At 68.1% G+C, this 18685-nt stretch overlaps 7 protein-coding genes across 7 annotated transcripts in view; 4 read left to right on the top strand and 3 right to left on the bottom strand.

Moving 5' to 3' along the window:
• Positions 1-2004, bottom strand: part of EMIHUDRAFT_109290 (hypothetical protein) — a gene marked incomplete at both ends in the record, with an annotated part of 2430 nt that extends 426 nt beyond the window's left edge. Inside the window, 5 exons of the mRNA XM_005790979.1 lie at positions 33-257; positions 435-501; positions 765-892; positions 1142-1486; positions 1531-2004. Coding sequence (XP_005791036.1) covers positions 33-257; positions 435-501; positions 765-892; positions 1142-1486; positions 1531-2004 — 1239 coding nt within the window. The remainder of the gene's footprint in view (positions 1-32; positions 258-434; positions 502-764; positions 893-1141; positions 1487-1530) is intronic.
• Positions 2005-2654: 650 nt separating this feature from the next.
• NCX1 (Sodium/Calcium exchanger protein) lies at positions 2655-6186 on the bottom strand (the record flags this gene model as incomplete). The annotated part of the gene is made up of 9 exons (XM_005791028.1): positions 2655-3315; positions 3374-3865; positions 3942-4328; positions 4489-4536; positions 4614-4739; positions 4806-5007; positions 5145-5255; positions 5294-5434; positions 5519-6186. The coding sequence occupies 9 exons, from the start codon at positions 6184-6186 to the stop codon at positions 2857-2859; spliced, it is 2634 nt and encodes an 877-aa protein (XP_005791085.1). The 3' UTR covers positions 2655-2856.
• A 2208-nt stretch (positions 6187-8394) lies between these two features.
• On the bottom strand, positions 8395-9837 carry EMIHUDRAFT_440074 (hypothetical protein). Its single transcript, XM_005790978.1, has 3 exons — positions 8994-9837; positions 8806-8924; positions 8395-8736 (listed from the first exon to the last, which is right to left on the bottom strand). The coding sequence occupies exons 1-3, from the start codon at positions 9669-9671 to the stop codon at positions 8439-8441; spliced, it is 1095 nt and encodes a 364-aa protein (XP_005791035.1). The 5' UTR covers positions 9672-9837; the 3' UTR covers positions 8395-8438.
• Positions 9838-9969: 132 nt separating this feature from the next.
• On the top strand, positions 9970-11575 carry EMIHUDRAFT_109287 (Sideroflexin; the record flags this gene model as incomplete). The annotated part of the gene is made up of 6 exons (XM_005790977.1): positions 9970-10457; positions 10545-10674; positions 10706-10932; positions 11009-11108; positions 11215-11365; positions 11415-11575. The coding sequence occupies 6 exons, from the start codon at positions 9970-9972 to the stop codon at positions 11573-11575; spliced, it is 1257 nt and encodes a 418-aa protein (XP_005791034.1).
• Positions 11576-12144: 569 nt separating this feature from the next.
• Positions 12145-13178, top strand: EMIHUDRAFT_440072 (hypothetical protein). Its single transcript, XM_005790976.1, has one exon. It carries the CDS (start codon positions 12168-12170, stop codon positions 12960-12962), a length of 795 nt encoding a protein of 264 aa, XP_005791033.1. The 5' UTR covers positions 12145-12167; the 3' UTR covers positions 12963-13178.
• Positions 13179-13290: 112 nt separating this feature from the next.
• EMIHUDRAFT_224387 (hypothetical protein) lies at positions 13291-14470 on the top strand (the record flags this gene model as incomplete). The annotated part of the gene is made up of 3 exons (XM_005790975.1): positions 13291-13295; positions 13586-13773; positions 13848-14470. The coding sequence occupies 3 exons, from the start codon at positions 13291-13293 to the stop codon at positions 14468-14470; spliced, it is 816 nt and encodes a 271-aa protein (XP_005791032.1).
• Positions 14471-15653: 1183 nt separating this feature from the next.
• EMIHUDRAFT_109284 (hypothetical protein) overlaps positions 15654-18685 on the top strand; it is a gene marked incomplete at both ends in the record, with an annotated part of 5229 nt that continues 2197 nt past the window's right edge. The window contains 6 exons of the mRNA XM_005790974.1: positions 15654-16322; positions 16450-16721; positions 16795-16876; positions 16948-17495; positions 17570-17894; positions 18088-18654. Coding sequence (XP_005791031.1) covers positions 15654-16322; positions 16450-16721; positions 16795-16876; positions 16948-17495; positions 17570-17894; positions 18088-18654 — 2463 coding nt within the window. The remainder of the gene's footprint in view (positions 16323-16449; positions 16722-16794; positions 16877-16947; positions 17496-17569; positions 17895-18087; positions 18655-18685) is intronic.

The raw sequence follows: 18685 nt of genomic DNA, 5'->3' as shown, positions 1-18685 counted from the left end.
CACACACACACACACACCACAGGGGTGCGCACCGCCGCCGTCGCAGACAGCTGCGACGCCAGGCTCTCCCGCGCCTCCGTCTCGACCCTCAGCCGCTCGGCAAGCTCACTCGCGTGCGCAGACAGCTCTGCCGCCCCCGCCTCGCTCTCCCTCAGCGACGCGGCGAGCGCCGCCACGTGCGCCACCTGCCGCTCCTCGCGCGGTCTCCAGACCGCCTCCACGCGCGCCTCGGCGTCGGCGACGGGCTCTCGCTCCGCCTGAGGAGCACACGCCGGCCAGAGAAGGGTCGGGGGGGGGGGCACCCTCCGCGCGCTCTCCCGCCGCGCCTCGAGCTGCTTCCGCCACCCCACGCGGTCCGCCCACCCCCAGAAGCACCTGCGGGGACGTGCCGTGGACGCGTCATGGACGTGTCCGTGGACGGGACCGGTGCACACACGCGGGACGCACGTCGCGAGCAGCGCCCGCTGCCACTTGTCGAGGTGGAGCTCGAGCAGCGTCTGCCTACTCCTCGCGCACACACGCCTCCTCCTTCAGAGTGTGTCAAAGAAGTGCGCGTCTCGCGGCGGCGGTCTCGCCCGCTCCGCCAGCTGTCGCCCAAGCCCCACCCTCCGCCGCAACCGCCGAGGGGCGTGTGCGCAGCCAAAGTGCCGCCCCTCGGCGAGAGGGGCGGGGAGGGGCCGGTCGCCTCCCCCCTCCCCTCCCCCCTCCCGCCCGACGCCGCCCCCCCCAGCGACATGCTGCGTGCCGTCCCTCTCCCAGCCGACCCCGCCTGCCCGCGCGCCGCCTGCCGCGAGGCCGGCATGCGCCGCGGAGTCGCACTGCGCGGGCCCTCGTCGATCACGGCGAGTGTGCGCGCCGCCGCCGCCTCCGCCTTGAGACACGCCGCCTCCGCCTGCAGCAAGGCTCCGAGAAGGTTCCGGGAAGGTTCGGCGCCTCCGCCTCGAGACTGGCGCCCTCCGCCTCCAGCCCCTCCACGCGAGCCTACGGGACAAACCACACCGGCGCGCTCTCAGAGACCACGCGCCGGGCCCCTCGGCTCTCGCCTCCGCGGCGCGCCGCGAGCCGCACACTCAGCCCTCTCTCCGCGGCGAGCTCGCCTGTTCACAGCCCGTCTGCCGTGAAGAGGCGCCGTGCGCCGCACCAGCAGCCGCCTCTGCCTGCTCAGCCACTCGCCTCTCGCGACTTGGAGCTCCGAGTCGGCGGCACGCAGCGCGCCCAGCGTGGTCCGCAGCGCCATCGCCGCCGCCGCCTCGTTGGCCACCGCCGCCGACCCGGCCTCCCTCTGCGCGTCGCTCTCTCTCCGCGCCGCTGCGGCCGCGGCCTCGAGCCGCTGCCTCTCCCTCTCTCCCTGCGCAAGTGCGTCGGCCTGCTGCTCGAGCTTCAGGGAGAGCTCGACCTCGCGCTCGCCCTGCGCGCCGGCGGTGCGCTGCAGGTGCTTCACCCGCGCCTCCAGCGAGACGGCCGCCTTGTCCTTCTCCTCGAGCGCCTGCAGAGGCGCGGCGGGCGGGCGCGGGCCGTCGGGCGCGGGACCGCCTCTGCTGGCGGCTGCGGTCCTCGCAGCGCCTTGGCGAGCAGCTGGTTGGCGGCGGAGAGCTCGGAGAGCTTGGCCTGCGCGTTGCTCTTTACGCGGGCCACGCGGTCGGCGAGTGCCCCCACCTGCCCTCCCTTCTCCTCGGCCGCCGACACGGCTGCCGCCCTCGCGGCCCGCTCCGCCTCGAGCTGCCGCTCGGCGCGCCACGCGGTGACCGCGCGTCGCCAGGCGGAGAAGACCGGCGCCGTCGTCTGCAGCCGCCAGCGGTCAATGCGTCCCTCTCGCGCGGATGTCTTTTGCAGGACCCGGAGCATCCGGAGCTGCGCCTCCTTGAGCCGCACCTCCTCGCCGAGGGCCTCGTTGCGCGAAGCCAGCTCAATACGCTCCTTGCCGCCCACGTCGAACCAGCCGCCGCCGCTCGGCGTTGGCGGCTTGGTGCCAGGCGTGGCACGAGGCGACCGCACAGCGGCCATACGTGAACTCGCGAGGGGACGCCGACAGAGTTGGGCGGCCGAAGAAAAACACCTGCGAGATGCCCAGATCTCGTCCTGCAGTTAAGGGGAAACCTGGTACGCGGGGCTAACCCTCGGAGAGTATTCTTTAGCTCCGAGTAGAGGGGGCGTTCCGCAGCTAGGGGGACCCACAGCGCGAGGGAAAAATTCCGCCGCTGGGGGAAACCCGGAGCGCAGAGCTAACCCTCGGAGACCCGTGTTATGGCCCTGCGACCGCGCACCCCCCCACGGTCGAGGAAGAGGGTGCGTTCCGCAGCTAAGGGGAACCCCCAAGTACCCGGCAGCGCAGAACCATCCCTCGGAGACGTGTTATGGCCCTGCGAATGCGCACCCCCCCTAGCTAGGGGTCAGGGCTCTCTAGCCCGTAGCCCGATACCGATCATCCGGCCCGCTGGGTGCGCTCCTCAGCTCCCCGGCCCTGGATGTGAGGTTACTGACTGCACTCCAAGTGCTCCAAGATATATTGCAGGTGACAGCCAGCTCTTGGGTTGTGGCCGCGCCTTTCTTTCTTTCTTCTCCCGCCGCTTTGGCGTGGAAGGTCGGATACCGTGCACCACGGGCCACGGCTGACATACGTGTGTACTACACCGGCAGATGAGTTTTCTAAAATCTCTCTCACATGAGCGCACAATATCAATAAACAATACTCACAGTAACGTATACAGTGCATAGTGCACAACAAAATACTCCCGCGACGAACTACTAAACCACACCTCCTAACGTGCCTCACGCTCTAGTGTGGAGTGTGTGCCTCCCGCCTCCCGGGAGACTCGGCCCCCGCCCGTGCGCGCCTGCCCTCTCCCGCACCCCTCCTCACGCGCCGAGCAGCGCCCGCGCCTGCGGCGGCAGCTGCTGCAGCAGGCGCGCGAGCCGCGGGTCGCCCTCGGTCTTTGCGATTGAGAGCCAGATGTACCCCAGCCAGAGTGCCGTGAAGAGGGTGGCGGTCGAGTACTTGGAGGCCGCCCCGCCGCCCAGCTCTCCTCCGACGGTAGCGCGGCGCGCCACGAGCACGGCGAGGCAGACGAGGGCGAGCACGGTGAAGACGGCGACCGAGAAGCCGAGGTCGCCGCTGGCCACTACAAAGGCGACGGGCATCGCCTCCGAGTACCACGCCTCGCCGCGGTAGCGGTCGCGCCAGCTCGCCTCCTGCGCGGCGCCTCGCGGTGAGGCCCAGAAGAGCGCCGCCGCCAGCCACGGCAGGCCGAGGCCGAGGAAGACGTTGACCGAGTTGGAGCCGGTGATGTTGCCGATCGACGAGTCCGCGTGCCGCTCCTACAGGGGCGCGAGGGCATATGGGCGAGACGGACACTCAGGTCGAGCAGGCGCCGACTCTCTCCTTGACGGCGGCGGTGCGCGATGCGAAGGTGTCGGGGAGGGAGGTGCCGAGCGCGACAAAGGTGATGGCGGTGACGGCGGGCTTCATGCCGAGGCAGCAACCCATGTGCGCGGCGAGGTCGCCGACCAGCGCGGTGATGACTCCGATGCCGACCAGCGCGACGAAGAAACAAGCCCAGCCGCCGGCCACGCGCGGAGGAGGGGTGAGCGCGAAGAGGAGGCGCCACGGCAAGGCCAGCGCGAAGCCGGCAAACGCGAACGGGCAGCTGAGCGACAAGGCGGCGGGCGGAGAGGCGCCGCCGAGGAGGGGTCCGTCGAGGGCGCGCGCGGTGGTGGCCTGGCGGGGCGGCTCGAAGGTGACGGCCTCTGCGAGCTGCTCGCGCCACGAAGCGCCGGCGAGCTGCATCGCGTCCACGTTGAGGGACATGAGGCTGGCGACCTGCTTGACGAGCGCGCGCCGCTCGTCGTCGCTCTCGATGACAACCACCTAGAGCAGGGAGAGGTTCGGAGGAGTGCAGAGGCGGCTCAGAGAAGGCGGTCGCTCCCTCGACAATCGACCGCACCGCGCGGCCGATCTCGCCGAGCGAGGCGCCGCCGCCCGGCTCGTCGAGGACGACGGCGAAGCTCTCGTCGGCGAGGTCGTAAGCGCCGTCGTCGATGATCTCCACCTCGATCGCGGCGCGCGTCACGCCCGGCGCGAAGGTGAGCCGCCCGCGGCCGGGGACGTAGTCGCGCGAGGCGAGGGCGGTGCCGTCGGCGGTGCGCCAGCCGACGGAGACGGCGCCCTGCACGCCGCGCTTGCGCTCGACCTCGAGCACCGCCACGCGCTGCGACTCGCGCACCCGCGTCTCCGCGACGGCGAAGGTGACCTCGCCCGGGCCGTCGTCGTCGATGATGGTCACCGCCATCGTGCTCCGCCGCCCTAGCCGTGCGCCGGCGGAGGGGCGGTGCTGCACGGCGGGAGCACCGGGGGGAGGGCGAAGTGATCTCGAGGAGGTGAGGGGGAGGGCGAGAGGCAGGCGGGGAGGGGGAGGGCGAGAGGCAGGCGGGGAGGGGGAGGGCGAGAGGCAGGCGGGGAGGGGGAGGGGTGGCGGGCGGCGCCAAGTCGACAAAGAAGGTTTCGTCCTCCTCCGCCACCTCGTCGTCGAGCAGAGGCACCTGGACGGGTGCAGAGAGGGCTCTGGAGAAGGTGGACAAGGTCGTGGGAAGGGCTGCCGTCGAAGAGAGGGAGGCACCGCGAGGACGGCCGAACGCTGCCCGCGCGCGAAGCAGAGGCGGCCAGACACGGCGGTGTAGTCTTGGCCCGCGTGCGCGGTGCCGTCCCGAGACTCGTACTCGACGCTCCCCTCCCAGTCGAGCTCCTATTGGCGAGCCAATGAGAGGCAGTGGCTCGATCAGCACTGACCAGCTAGTCCGCTCGACGAGACCCTCGCGAGCTCCTCCCCGGACCGCTCCACCACAAGGCTCGCCTCCTTGGCACCCTCAGAGAAGGCCGCACCGCTAACCGCAAACGACAGGACTGCCGCCGACGGCGGCGGTGCGACCTCCTGTTCCGCTGCCGCCCTCGCCTGCGGCGCTGCCACTCCCGTCGCCCCTCGCGTCGTGGCGACCCGGTACGCGGCCCGCGACCTGAGAGGGCGTGGCACGGACATGTCACGCACATGGCAGAGTAGCTGGGGGGTTTTGAGATGGACCTGGTGGCCGGAGGGTGCCGAACGAGCGAGTATCACCACCACTCTCATCCCTCTCAAGCGTGCTTCTCAGACCTGAGGGTGCCTAGCGAGGAGGCGAGGTACGAGGCGAGGCCCTGCGCGTCGCTCGTCCCGTCTGCCGCGTCGGGATCCATGCGCTGCAGCTCGCGCGCCAAGTCGCCGCGCCTGTGCGAGAGGACTCCGACAGGGCTCGGGAGAGAGACGCCCATTGCGTTGCAGCTTCGCGCGCGAAGCTGCGGTGCCTGATCGGCTTTCCGTCGCGGGTGAAGGCGACCACCACGTGCGTCGCCGGCCGCGCCTTGTCGGGGCACGAGAAGGCCCCGACGTCGGCGAGGTAGGCGAGCCTGTGGGAGGGCCCGAGGGGACCTTAGAAGAGGGCCCGAGAAGGGTCCGAGAAGGGTTCGACGTCGGCGAGGGAGCGCCTATACATAGTGCGCAGCTGGGCGGAGAGGGTGGGAGGCGGGACACGTATTCCGCATCTATGCGAGAGCCAGACGAGGAGCGGGAAGAAGGCGAGCGTGGCGGCACCCTCCCACACCTCGATGACGTTTGGCGACGAGACGAGGAGGATGTAGGCGAGCCACACATATGCAAACACCGAGGCGGCGGCGGTGATGGAGAAAACGCCCGTGTCTGCCACCTTTTTTGGTGCCGCGACGGCGACGACGCATACAGCGGCGATGATGAAGAGGTTGAAGGCGGCAGAGCCGACGATGGTCGAGGGTCCGAGCTCTCCCGAGTAGAAGCCCGAAGAGACAATCTCGATGAGCGAGAGGAGGATCTCTGGCGCGCTCGAGCCGAGAGCCATGAGGGTGAGGTTGGCGACGGTGGCATTCCAGATTTTGAGGGAGTAGACGCGCTTCCTCCCGTCGACGACCACGGTCTTTGCCTGCTCCTGCGACGTGATCGTTTCGATGCCAAGCATAAAGGCGTCGGCTGCGATCGCGACGCCGAGGAACGTCCAGAGCAACGCCGCCATGTAGATCAGGGCGTTGCGGTGCGTGCGGAGCGGTCCGGCAAGGAGGAGCCCATCCTCGCAAGTGTCGTTGAGCAAGGGCGCCGTCTCGTTGGTGATCACGGCAGTGGAGTTGAGCATCGGAACGCTTGTTGTGTGCTGATTGTCCGGCACTCGGCTCCTCTGCAGCTGGTCTCGGGCTCTACGACCGCACCCCGACGGCAAGCAGCTGTGGAAGCGGGTGGCCGCGATCAGCCGGTAGAGCCGGGGATAGGAACTCCCGTATCGAGTTGGGATTTTTCTTTTTTTATTTTCCACCTCGTCTTTTTTTCGGAGTTGAAGGCATTGCTGTCTCTCCCTTCGAAGCTCTCTTACTTATGCGTCTTGGGCCCGCCCGGGGTTGTGTTGATTGACATCAATCTTGAAGCCGAGAGGGGGGGGAAAGTAGGCATTGGTGCCACTTGGCCCATGAGGGGAGCAGCTTCCGAGACGACCGTCGACCCCACACACGTGCTCTCGTCCGTGCCTCGCGGGCCGGCAAGTCGGGCGACGCCGAGAGGCTGTGCGGAATGCCGCGCGTGTGTGCATGCATGCATGTGTGTGGATGAGGATTTTATTACAACCAAAAGCTAGGCTACCTCTATGTTGGGTCAAGGGCGCCTAGAAGAAGGCGCCGCCCCCCGAAGAGGAATCCCACCCGTACCCCGAGCCCCCGTCGTAGAGCGCGTCGAAAGCGTCGTCGCCTTCGTCGTATTCACGTCCGGTGTCCACCCGGTGGACGCCAACAGCGACTCGAGCGTCGCGCGATAAATCGCCTCGCCTTCCTCGCGTGATGCCACCTCGCCCGCCTCCTTCGCCACCGCCTTCTTCCCACGCCGCGACAGCTTCTCGCCGCCCTTGCTCGCCAGCGCCGGCGATGCCGTGGCGCGCCCGCCGCGCCGCCCGCGCGCCCGCGCCTGAAAGGAAGCCCTGCTGCGCCCGACGTGCCCCCGCGCCCGAAAGATGGCCCGCGACTCCTCCTCCGTCACTGGCATCTCGCGACCCCCTCGCGCCTGGAGGATAGCCCGGGCCTCCTCGTCCGTCACGGGCATCTGCGTCTTGTGCTGCAGGGCCATCCTCAGCGCCCGGACGCGCTTGTCCTCCTCGGCCGTGGCCGCCGCGCTCGCCTCCGCCGCCCCAGAGCCCCCTCCTGCCACCGCCTCCTCCGCGTCCGCGCCGCTGTATGTAGAATCCGAAGCACTGCAGGCGCCGCTGTCCGCCTCTTTGGGGCCGCGCGCCGCCGCGGCCCTCGCCGCCAGCCGCCGCCCCGCCGTCGTGCTCCTCGCTAGCGGAGCGCGTCCCATCTCCGCCGCGGGGGCCGCTTAGCCCGGCTGCGGCAGTCGCATGCCCGTCTGCGGCATGCGCGGCACCCTCGGCCGCGTCCGTACCGCCGCCGCCGCCAGCGCTCGCCAGCAGCACCATCGCCGCCGGCCATCGCCCTGCTGCCCGCCTGCCCGCCAGCCGCAGCCCCAAGCGGGGGCCCGACCGGAGACAGGGAGGCAAAGGATGACAAAGCTGTCGCAGCCGCGTCGCAGCTTCCCAGGGCCGGCAGGCAGCGGCACAGCTGACGTTGCACGACCTTGCCGAGGCCGAGCCCCTCGAGGCCGTCCTCGGCGACCGCCTCGAGCAGCGCTGCGACGTTGCCGACATCCTGGGCCAGCAGCTGCGGCACCACCTTGTCGGAGACGGGCGCAGAAACGTGCGCCCGCTCAAGGAGGGCCGCGATGTCCTCGTCGGGATCGATGAACGGCCGTGAGGCCGCCATCACCGTGGCGCCCGGCCGCGTGGCCCCGGGCTGCGGGTCTGTGCTCGCCGGCGGCGGTGGAGCGAGAGGGAGCGAGTACTGTGGGCGCGACGGCGCCGGGATTTTCATTGGTAGCGGCTTTATCGGGCCCACGTCCGCCACGCTGTCCAGCACGTGGGCGGCGCTCGCCATCTCGACCGCGTCGTCCTCCGGCGGAAGCTCCGCGTCGCCCGCGGCCGCTTCCCGAGCGCGCTCGTCGCGCATCCGCTCGTGGTGGGCCTGCCGACGCGCCACGCCGGCGCCCGTGTGCCTCGCCGCCGCGTCCGGCGACGCGGCGACGGCATCGATGCTGTCCGCCCGAGCGTGACTCGCAACTCCACGATTTGCCGTCCACGGCCACACACACCGGCTCTCCCCACCAAAGTTGAGTCCTCTCACTAGTGTTACATACATATTTCGGCGTGAAAAGTGTGAACGAACGCGCACCCCGGCTAAGCTATTGTGCATTGAGAGACTGGCCCGCAACAGACGTGGACCGCGCGCGCGGATCGAGAGCGCGCGGCCGCGGGATAGACTCATGTGGCCAGGGGGGATAACCAAACCACAGAGCTCACGCGACCTGGCCGCGGACGGGGTCCCACACCCAAAAGTTGGCGAGCCACTTCTCTCCTCGCACCACCGGCAGCGCAGCGTGCAGCGAGTTGACGTCCGCGTTGCCGTCGGGGAGATGGTTGTAGAAGAGTACAGCGCCGCCCGCGCCGGGATGTAGCGCGAGGGGCTCCTCCATCGTGTGCACGGTGGTGGGGAACGCGGTGCTACCGCCCAGCTCGGGCTCGTTGAGGTAGAGCAGCAGCGTGGCGAAGCGCGAGTTGGGCTCCGCTTCGCTCCAGTCGTAGTGCGCATCGTACCTGAGACCCGCCATGGGCAGGTCACGGACGTGTCATCAGCGCGCCCTCTCGGCGGTGGACGCGTCGTACTTTTGTCCCGGAGCATAGTGCACGAGCTGGATCGGCTCGCAGAGGCCGGAGCTGCTGCTGTCGTCGGAGATGCGCGCCTCGTCGATGCCGAGCACGTCGGCCGCGCGCCGAAAGAGCACCTGCGGCACAAAAGGTGTGCGTGTGTGCCCTTGCCCCCCTCCCCCGCTGCCGCGCCCCCGCCGGGGCGCCTCGGTGACCGGCGCAGAGCCTCGCGAGAGCCACGCGTTGCTCGAGGTGCGCGACGACGAGACGCGCCCACGCTGCGATGAGCGCTCGATGCGGTCGCGGCCCAGCTCGATGAGCTTGCTCGCCTCCTCCGCCGACAGAAAGTTCTTGACGACAAAGACCCGCGGCGCGGTGGACACCACCGTGAGCTGCAGTGAGCGCGAAGGCGTCTCCGACGTGCGCACCTCGAGCTCGTCGCCGACTCGCTCCGCCGCCCGCATGGGCAGCTGTGGCGATACCCGCCCTGGATGCGCCATCCAGTGCCGGCCCGTTGTCTCAAAGTAGGCGGCAGCCTGCCGCCTCTCCTCAAGCCAGGCCGCTAGCACCGACGCGTCCGCGGCGCCCACCGGCTCCTCCGGCTCTGGGAGCTCTGTGGCCTCGTCCTTCTCGCGGGGATCGTAGGCGTAGAGGTAGCGGCCCTGCGTGATGGTGAAGACGGCGAGCGGTCGCTCGCAGCCAGCACCCCCGCCGCCGCCCTCGTCTAGCGCGACGCAGAAGCGCAGGCCCGGCCGCGTGTTTATGGCGTACGTCGCGCCCGGCTTCAGCTGATGCATCGACTCCCTGTCGCCCGACCGGTCCTGCCACACGCCGACCGTGCGGTTGCATAGGTTCTTGAACTTGACGGGGAGGGCCTGCGCCATGTCGGCGATCTGCACCAGCAACCGCCGTTTGTGGTCCTCCTCTGTGATGGCGTGCGCGCAAATCAGTGACGTGCGAGGTCCTTACTACGTGCCTCCCTGTCTCTTGCCTGACTCACTCTGTAGCAGCCTGGCGTTTGTGCCCCGTGCGTGCCTGCCGCGTCCTGTGTCCCCCGACCGAGTTCACTTAAAAAAGAGCACTGGCCTAATTTCTTGGAGCACTCTACACGCGCGAATTTATTTTTTTGCCCGGACGCGGACGGACGATTGCGGCAGCGAGGCGAGAGCGGCAGCAGCCGACATGTCGCTCTCTCTGACGGGACGGGCGCTGCGTGCATTCGCTCTCTCTCGCGCGGCTAGGCTCGGCGCCGGCTGCGCCGCGGCTGGTCTCGCCGCCTCTCAGACCGAGTGCCTCGGCGCGGATGCTCGCCGCATTTCAGAGAGCTGCGACGCGGTTGGCGTCGACAAGTCGCCGTCTACAGGACCGCGGCCTCTGATGGAGCAGCTGACGAACCCTCCGCCGTTCGGGAGCGGCGCGTCGCGGTTCGACATGTCCACGTATGGCGGCCGAGCGCTGCACTTTCTGAATGTGCTGGGCGACCCCACCACGCTGTGGACGAGCGCCGCCGAGCTGGAGGCGCACCGTGACTTGCTCAGAAGGCACGCAAAGGGCGAGAAGACCGGTGCGACCGACGCCGAGCTCTGGCGAGCCGACAAGGTCGTGACGGCCACCACGCGCGGCGAGACGGGCGAGATGGTGCCTGCGCCTTTCCGCTTCTCGTTCTTCGCGTGCGCCGCTCCCGTTGGCTTCCGCGTGGCCGTCAGAGGCGCGCCTGCCGCCTCTGCCCCTCACGTCCGTCCGCGCCGCCCCCGCAGGTACGCCAACCTCGTCATCTGCGCCGGCCTGCTGCGGCCGGACGCGTCGCTCGCGTCGGCTTGCGTCTTCTGGCGGTCGGCTGCCGCCATGTCACAAGGGCGCTTCATCGACGCGTCCACGGCGCGAGGCGTAGGCGGCCTTCTTCCAGTGGCTCAACCAGTCGTACAACGCGGGCGTCAACTGGTGCAACCGCTCCTCCGGCGAGGGCGACATCCAGTCGCTCGCCACCGCCTACGTCGCCGCCACCGGCGCCGCTCTCGCCATCGGCGTCGGCGGGACGGCCCTCGGCAAGCGGGCGGGCGGCGGCATCGTCCGGCTGACGGTGCCGATGTTGGGCGTTGCTCTGAGCGCCGTCCTCAACCTCGTCCTCACGAGGCGACGCCCGTCGTGCGGAGGAGGCTCGAGGCGCGACTGCCGACCCCCCCCCCCCCCCCCCCCTTTCCCCCTCTCCCGCCGGCTGCAGGAGGGCGGAGCTGGACGGAGTACCTGTGTACTCCACCGACGGGATGGAGCTCGGCATCTCCAAGGCGGCGGGAGTCCTCGCGCTCACAAAGTGCTCCGAGGTGTGCGCGCGCCGTACTAGGCACTGCGGGGGCCACAGACGTCCCGCTCCTCTCGACGCAGAGAGGACCAGCCCCAAAGACCTCCGCGCTCGGGCCCTTCTCTCAGGCGCGCATCCTCTGGACGTTCCTGCTGCTCACGGTGACGCCCGTGCTGTCGGGAGGCGCCCTCTCCGCGCTCCCTTCTGCCATCTCCGCCAGCCCGACGGGCGCGATGGCCGTCGACCTCGGCGCCACCTTCGCCTGCGCCAGGGCTCGTCGTCCCGCTGTGAGCGGCGTCTCTTCTCACCTGCAAACCGCTGTGGATAGGCGTCACCTTCGCCTGCATCTGGCTCTTTGTCCCGCTCGCGATGGCTGTGTGGCCGCAGCGCGACACGGTGGCCGTCTCGGCGCTCGAGGAGCAGTTCCAGGGCCTGAAGGATAAGCAGAGGAGGCCGATCGAGTTCGTCGAGTACAACAAGGGGCTCTAGCGGCTCCTCCCGCGGCGCGTGTGGTGGTGGTGTGTCTGCACTCCTGCGTTGCACACCACGCTTCTGCAAGAGCGCTGTTCGACGAGTGCGGCGTGGAGGCCGAGCAAGCGAAGCTCGGACCAGCGTGTGTAATGTGTGAGAAAGAGAAGTGTGTCACAGCGTCCCGGACATGATCATGCGCACTGCAATACTGCGCTAGGCTCTCCTTTCCATCCATTGTATCAGCATACTAAAATTGACACTCGTAGACGAGACCTCCTCTCTGGAGCCGCACCGTTGAGAGACGAGGGCGTGAGGGACTGGTGCACTGCCACTGGGGACGCTCTGTGCTCCAGGAGATAGACACTCTTCACTCTCCCTCTGCTACACAGGGCGACACAGACAACAGTACGAACACGTACAAACTCCACCCCGAGTTCAGAACGGCAGCCAATGGGTCCCAGCGAGCCCTTGATCCTTCGTTGGACACGGCCGCGAACAAAGCCAACATGAATCGGATGCGGTGAAAGCCGAGTTGTCAGCCGAGCTCTTCCTTCCTTCGGTCGCGACAGAACCTGTCCTGGACCCGTCAGACTTCACCCGCGCGTCCAACATGGTCGGCGTCGTCACTCATGCGCCTGGGCGCATCTTGACTCTACCTGGTGCTTTCACAACCGAGGAGTGTGCTGCTCTCATCGCCGAGGCGGAGGATGCGGGCTTCAAGCCGTCCGCCAAGTCGGGTGGCGGGCATGGACAGGTGGCAACGACTGGCGCCCGCACCTCGCAGTTCCGTGTCGTCGACAATCAGAAGCTCGCCAATCTGCTCTGGGATCGCGTCAAGACGGCTGTGCCGGCCGACCTGCACGGGATCAAGCCCGTGCCATACATGCCCAACCAGGCCACGCGAGGCGACGAGTACAGTGCCGTCGGGTGCAACCCGCACCTGCGCTTCTACAAATACGACCCGGGACAATTTGTGCTGAAGCACGACGACTATCGCATGTCGCGCTTCCGGGTTGACCCGGCGACGGGCGAGCACTATGAGCAGATGACCTTTCTGACGGTGCTCATCTACCTGAACGACGAGTTTGCCGATGGGCGGACCAAGTTCTGGACCCAGTATGCGACCACCGACAGCAAGGGCCACTGCCGCTTCATTCGCGATGTCGATTTCACCGAGGCGGACCTCGCCATCAAGCCAGTGACTGGCATGGCACTCGTTAACGACCACATGGTGCAGCATGAGGGTGAGGCGCCGCAGAAGGGCACCAAGTACATCATGCGCTCCGACATTGTCCACGAGCGCCCCGTCCCCGCCGCTCGCGTCGCGGAGAAGTTTAAGAAGGGCCAGCTCTTTGGCGAGTGGACGCGCCACTACGAGCCCTCGTGCCTGCACTACACCGAGTAGCAGGTGCGATGCCAAAGCGTGCGCACGAATCCGGTGAAACGCCGGCGCCCCCGAAGGATTCCCAGGTGTGCGGCGCACGCAAGCGGCTCCTGAGTGAAGTCGGAGGCAGTGATGACACGTTGAAGGACCAGCTGAAGCGTGCACGTGTTCGCCGTGCAGCAACTGAAGGAACCAGATTGCAGTAGGGTGTAATGCCCACAGCCGAGCTTGAAGGCCTGCAACCACACACACACAAAACGAGACGAGATGCACAAGACAAGACGCGAGACGCACACGAGATGTGTGAGACTAGAGACACCTTTGGTTCATGCACCAGTGGCAGATCTAGATGAGGTGTGAGACGAGGCGTGCGAGACAACACGCGAGGACATGTGCTCTGCTGTTGAGTGGTGAGTACTTGGGTACCTGTAAATTTGACTTTCGTCTTGTAGTAAGATCCATCTTTTACACAGTACATCGCATGTGCATGTGTGCATGTGCATGTGCATGTGCATGTGCATGTGCATGTGCATGTGCATGTGCATGATGTGCATGTGCATGTGCATGTACGACCCATTTTGATTTTATACGCGCGTGGGGCGCGGCGCGCTGGCCGCTGCACTGAACATGCTTGGGTGCCCAAGGCATGCTTCAGCCGTGGCATCTGCCCCCCAGGCATGCGAGAGCGAGGAGAGGGTGGGGACTGGTGACGGGGCCAGGATCAAACGAGCCGGGGTGCCACCCGAACACCTTCCTTTCGGCGATGGGCCAAAGTTTGTCTGTGGCCCTGCTGTCCTGGGCAATCGGAAGGACTGCCTGGTGTATAGCGTCGGTTGTGTGTGGTTGCCACGAGTGTGCTCCCGCCCTCGCCAGTGCCGGCAAACTCCTCGGCACTTCACTCGATAGGCAGCGGCGGCGACTGGGGCTTCGAGCAGGGACTCAAAGCGGCGGCGCCCAACTGTGAGATGCACACCTTCGACCCTGCGCCGGACGAGATCCAGCCGTACGGCGGCGGCGCGTACTCGAAGATACATGCGCTCGCCTTGCGCGGCGGGGAGTCGACGTCGGAAAACGCACTCACCCTGGGCCAGATCCAGGCGAAACTCGGTCATACGGGGAGGCACATTGATCTGCTCAAGGTGGACTGCGAGGGGTGCGAATGGGATGCGTTGACGCGCGTCTTTGGCGACTTGCGCGCCGGCAACCTCACGGTGGGCCAGATTCAGGTGGAGCTGCACGCGCCAGTGTCAATCACGAAGTCTGAAGAGCGCGGGGACCGCGCCGAGCGGAAGCGGATCCGCGGCTTCCCCAACCAGTTGCGCGAGTTCTTTGACACTGCAAACGCGGCGGGCTTCTACATCTTCCACAAGGAGCGGAACGGCTGGGGCGTGTGCGACGGCTACCTCTGCGTCGAGTACGCCTTGGTACACGTGTCCCACGCCTGCCACGCCTTTGTCGAGAGCCACTGCCCGTCTCTGCCGCCCGAAGCGCTGCCGTGTCCGGCGCCATCGTTCCGCGCATCGTCGTAGGTATCCAGGAGAGAGAGAGAGAGGGGGAGAGAGAGAGAGAGAGAGAGTGAGTGAGAGAGAGAGAGAGAGAGAGAGAGAGAGAGAGACTGAGAGGAGAGAGGACACCGCGCGCAGAATCTTAGACCAGGAGGAGAGCGATCACTTCATATAGCTGAAGCGAGATTCGGTGCGCGGAGACGCGTGCAAGCGCGCCCGCGCGCCACACGTCTGGACACCGCGACCGGGAGACGACACCTCAATTAGTCATTTTAGACGACCGACACGCGCGCATGTGCGCGCGCTGAGGGGCGCCGTGCGGCGGCGCCGGGCGCTGCGACGTGCGAACTGCGAGTAGCCTTTCGCACACTCTTCCACTGCTTCCCGCGCATAGACAATCGCTTGTTCTTCTTTCAATGTGTGTGTGTCAAAACAAAGCTACGCGGGTTCACGCTGATCTGGTGGCAGAGGCGTTGCTGGTTCCGGCGGCTCGGCGTCGACATATCTTTGTTTCAGCACGCGGTACTTCTTCAGTCGTATGACGCCCACCATCTGCGCGAGTAGAGGGCGGGGAGGGGTGGGGTATGAGTGCCCTGCCCTGACTGCCCTCCCGTCCCGCCATCTTCCACCTATCCTCACCCTCTCTGCAAACTTCCCGCCCCGCCACTTCCCGCCTCTCCTCGCCCTCTCTGCGCCGCTCCGCACCTCTTTCACCATAAAGCGGCCCAGATTGATCGCGCGTTTGATCTCCACCTCGTCCGTCAGGTGTCGCCGCTTCGCAAACTCTCGCTTTGCGCGCTCGCGAACGTACGGCAAACCGGCTGGATAGTCGGCGCCCACCGTGATGATGCGGCGGTAGAGGTCTCGGACCTACACGGTATGCTCTCGGTGCGTTTAAGCGCGCTGCTCTGTCGGAGCGGTGTCGCGCCACAAGAGGCGCCAGTGAGTGCATTGCCGAGAAGAATTTCCGAGTGCAAAAGGCAGCGGCCCCTTGCCGAGAAGAAAAGAAAATGCGGTGGCACTCGTCTCGTTTGTGGGGTGCGTTTTATTTATTGACTCGGTTTTCGCGGCCTGCGCCGGAGAGTTGCGGGCCCAGGCCTGAACTCCTCACTGCACTGTTGCAGAAAGTCTTTTGTAATGCTAGACTACGAACGGGTTTCTTGTCTTCACACCCGGACACGGAGAGGCGTCGACAGCCGCAGGCCATATGCCCAGACCACCCTCCGCTCTTCTGGTCGAGGGCGGCGAGCGGCTGACGTCCTCCGCGCTGTCCAGCCTCGGCTGGTACACCCTTGACGAGCGGAAGGTAGCTAGCCGCCCGGTTTGGCGGCACGCAGTGCATGCGGACCGCTGGCTCGCCTTTGACGGCGAGGCGTGGCTCTGCCAGACTACCGACTGCCTGGGGCAGGCGCGAGGGATGCTGCAGCTCAGCGACCCAAAGTGCGGCTCGCCCGACCGCAGCCTGATGCCCTGGAAGTCACCGCGCGAGCACTCTGCCACCGGGTGGACGGTGCAGCCGACGCTCACTTGCACGGCCAAGACTGCCGAGGAGCTCGCGGCGGCGATGGAGCCGCCAGAGGCGCTGCACCTTAAGAGCGCCCGCCCGCTGCCGCTCGACGTCTCCGTCGACTGCCTCGGCTGGTACCGCCTCTCCGACAAGCGGCTGTGCGAGTGGGCCGACCTCCCTCCCGAGGCGAGCGACAAGCTGCCGCGGCTCGCGCAGTGCCCGGTGTGGGTGCACGCGGTGCACGAGGACCGGTGGATCTCGTGCTCGGACTCGGGCTGGTGGGCGCAGGAAAAGCGCAACCTCGGCGCCTCGGTCGGCTGGCTGCAGCTTCCTTGCCTCTCGTCTCCCTCGCCGCCCGTCTCTGCGCAGGTGCGCGGGCGATAAAGACTCCGGCAGAGATGGGACTCTGCCGAGAGACGGGACTCTGCCGGAACATGGGAGTCTGCCGAGAGACGGCACCCAGGGAGGTCTCCCGAGCCCGCCCGCCCTCGCGCAGGTGTGGAAGATGTGGGACGGGCGTGTCTGGCTCTCGCAGCCACTGCTCACCTGCTCCGCGGCGACGGCGGAGGAGCTCGCCGCGGCGCTGGAGCCGCAGCCGGCGCTGCTGCTCGACTGCAGCGAGACGCTCGCCTCGCCCGCGGCGTCGGACCTCGGCTGGTACACGCTGACGGAGCGGCGCGTGTCCGGGAGGCCGGTGTGGCGGCACGCTGTCCACGCGGACCGGTGGCTTGCGTTTGACGGCTCGCGCTGGCTCTGCCAGCTGACTGAGTGCGTCGGCCTGTCCACGGAGCGTGCTCCTCGCAGCCTCCCCGCTCATCGTGCGGACGCCTCTCTCGTCTAGGTGCCTCGGCCAGTCCAAGGGGATGCTGCAGCTGATCGACGGCTCTTGCGTCTCCCCCGATGCGTCGCGGCAGCGCTGGAAGGTTCGGCGGCGCGGCGGTGGGCGAGAGGAGGAGCACGCGAGTGATTGATTGATTGTCAATGACTGTACCAGGCGTGGGACGGTAAGCGGTGGGACGACCAGCCGACGCTGCGCTGCGAGGCGCACAGCGACGAGTCGCTCCGCCGCGCGCGCGTCCCTCCTCCCGCGCTGCTGCTGCAGTGTTCTTCGACGCTCGAGCTCGACACGGCCGCTGCGTGCCTCGGCTGGTACCGCCTCTCCTCCAGCCCCGCCCCCCCCAAGCCGGCCCCCGCCGACCCAGCCTCCTCCGAGGGCGAACCTCGCGACAGCTGCGGCGGCAGCGACGGCGGCGGTGGCGGCGGCGGTACCAGCTGCGGCGGCGGTAATGGCAGCAGCGGCGGCAGCGGCGGCAGCGGCGGCAGCGGCGGCAGCAGCAGCGGCGGCGGCAGCGGCGGCAGCAGCGGCGGCGGCGGCAGCGGCGGCAGCAGCGGCGGCGGCGGCAGCGAGAGTGGTGGCGGCAGCAGCGGCGGCGGCGGCGGCGGGAGTGGCGGCGGCGACGGCGGCGGCAGCATCAGCCGCTCGAGTGTGGGTGCGGACAGGGCGGAGCGGCCGGTGTGGGTGCACGCGGTGCATGAGGACCGGTGGGTCTCGCTCAGCGAGTCGAGCTGATGATGAATGAGCCGTTAGTTCTTCACGAATGGGCCCGGTCACTTAGGTGGATCTCGTTCAGCGAGTCGAGCTGGTGGTGCCAGGGCAAGGCGAACGTGGGCGACGCCAAGGGGTGGCTTCACCTGCCATGCGTCTCGTGCTTCACCCCGCCAGGGTCGAGGCAGGCGTGGCGCGTGTGGGACGGGCGGGCGTGGTCCGCGCAGCCTTCGATCCGCTGCTTTTCGCGCACCGACGCGGAGCTGGACGAGGCTCTCACCCCGCCGCCTGCTCTCTTGCTCGAGGGCGGCCGCAAGCTTCACCCGGAGGAGCGGGCCTGCTCTCGCGCACACCACTTCCGGCCCTCGCCTCCCCGACCCTTTCTGCGGCTCGCCGTAGGCGGCCGCCTGCCTCGGGTGGTACAACCTCGTGCACGAGTCGCCTCCGCCGAGCCCGGCTGTGGGCGGAGGCGGCGCGGGCGGCGGCGCGGCGGGGATTCACAAGCAAGTCAACGCGAGGCCAGTTTGGAAGCACGCGACGCACGAGGACCGCTACCTCGCCTTTGACGGCGTCGCGTGGCTAGCGCAGGAGCGAGTCAACCTCGGCCGCGCAGACGGATGGCTCGAGCTCTTCGACGCGGGGTGCGTGTCGCCCGACCAGTCGAGGCAGGTGTGGAACGCGTCGGACGGCAAGGACGGCTGGCCGGCGCAGCCGACGATCACGTGCCGCCGGCCGACCGACGCCGAGGTGACTGCCGAGGCCGTCGCCGCCTCGCTGCTCGCCGAGGAGGAGGAGGCGTCGGCGCGGAGCGCGAGGCGCAAGGCGGCCAAAAAGGGCAAGAAGAAGAGGGGCGGCGGGGCGGAGCAGCCGCCGCCGCCGCCTGCGCCGGAGCCCGCCGCGGTTCCCGCCGCCGCCGCCTCCTCCTCGGAGGCCCTGGCCGAGCCCGATGCCGTTTGTGGCGGGAGCGGGAGCGGGAGCGGGGGCGGTGCCGGTGCAGAGGCGCCCGTGCCGGCTCCTGGGGCGTACGTGCTCTTGCACTCGCTGGTGGGTCGGCCCGACCTCAACAGCAGGCGCGGGCTCGTGCTGTCGTACGATGCGAAGAAGAGCCGCGTCGGCGTGCGGGTGGACGGCGAGCCCAAGCCGCTCGCGCTGCGGGTCGCCAACCTCGAGCCGATGCCTCCCGGAC

Source organism: Emiliania huxleyi (genome assembly GCF_000372725.1).
Source record: "Emiliania huxleyi CCMP1516 chromosome Unknown EMIHUscaffold_117, whole genome shotgun sequence".
NCBI lineage: Eukaryota > Haptophyta > Isochrysidales > Noelaerhabdaceae > Emiliania > Emiliania huxleyi.
This window is presented reverse-complemented; position numbering and strand designations above follow the sequence as displayed.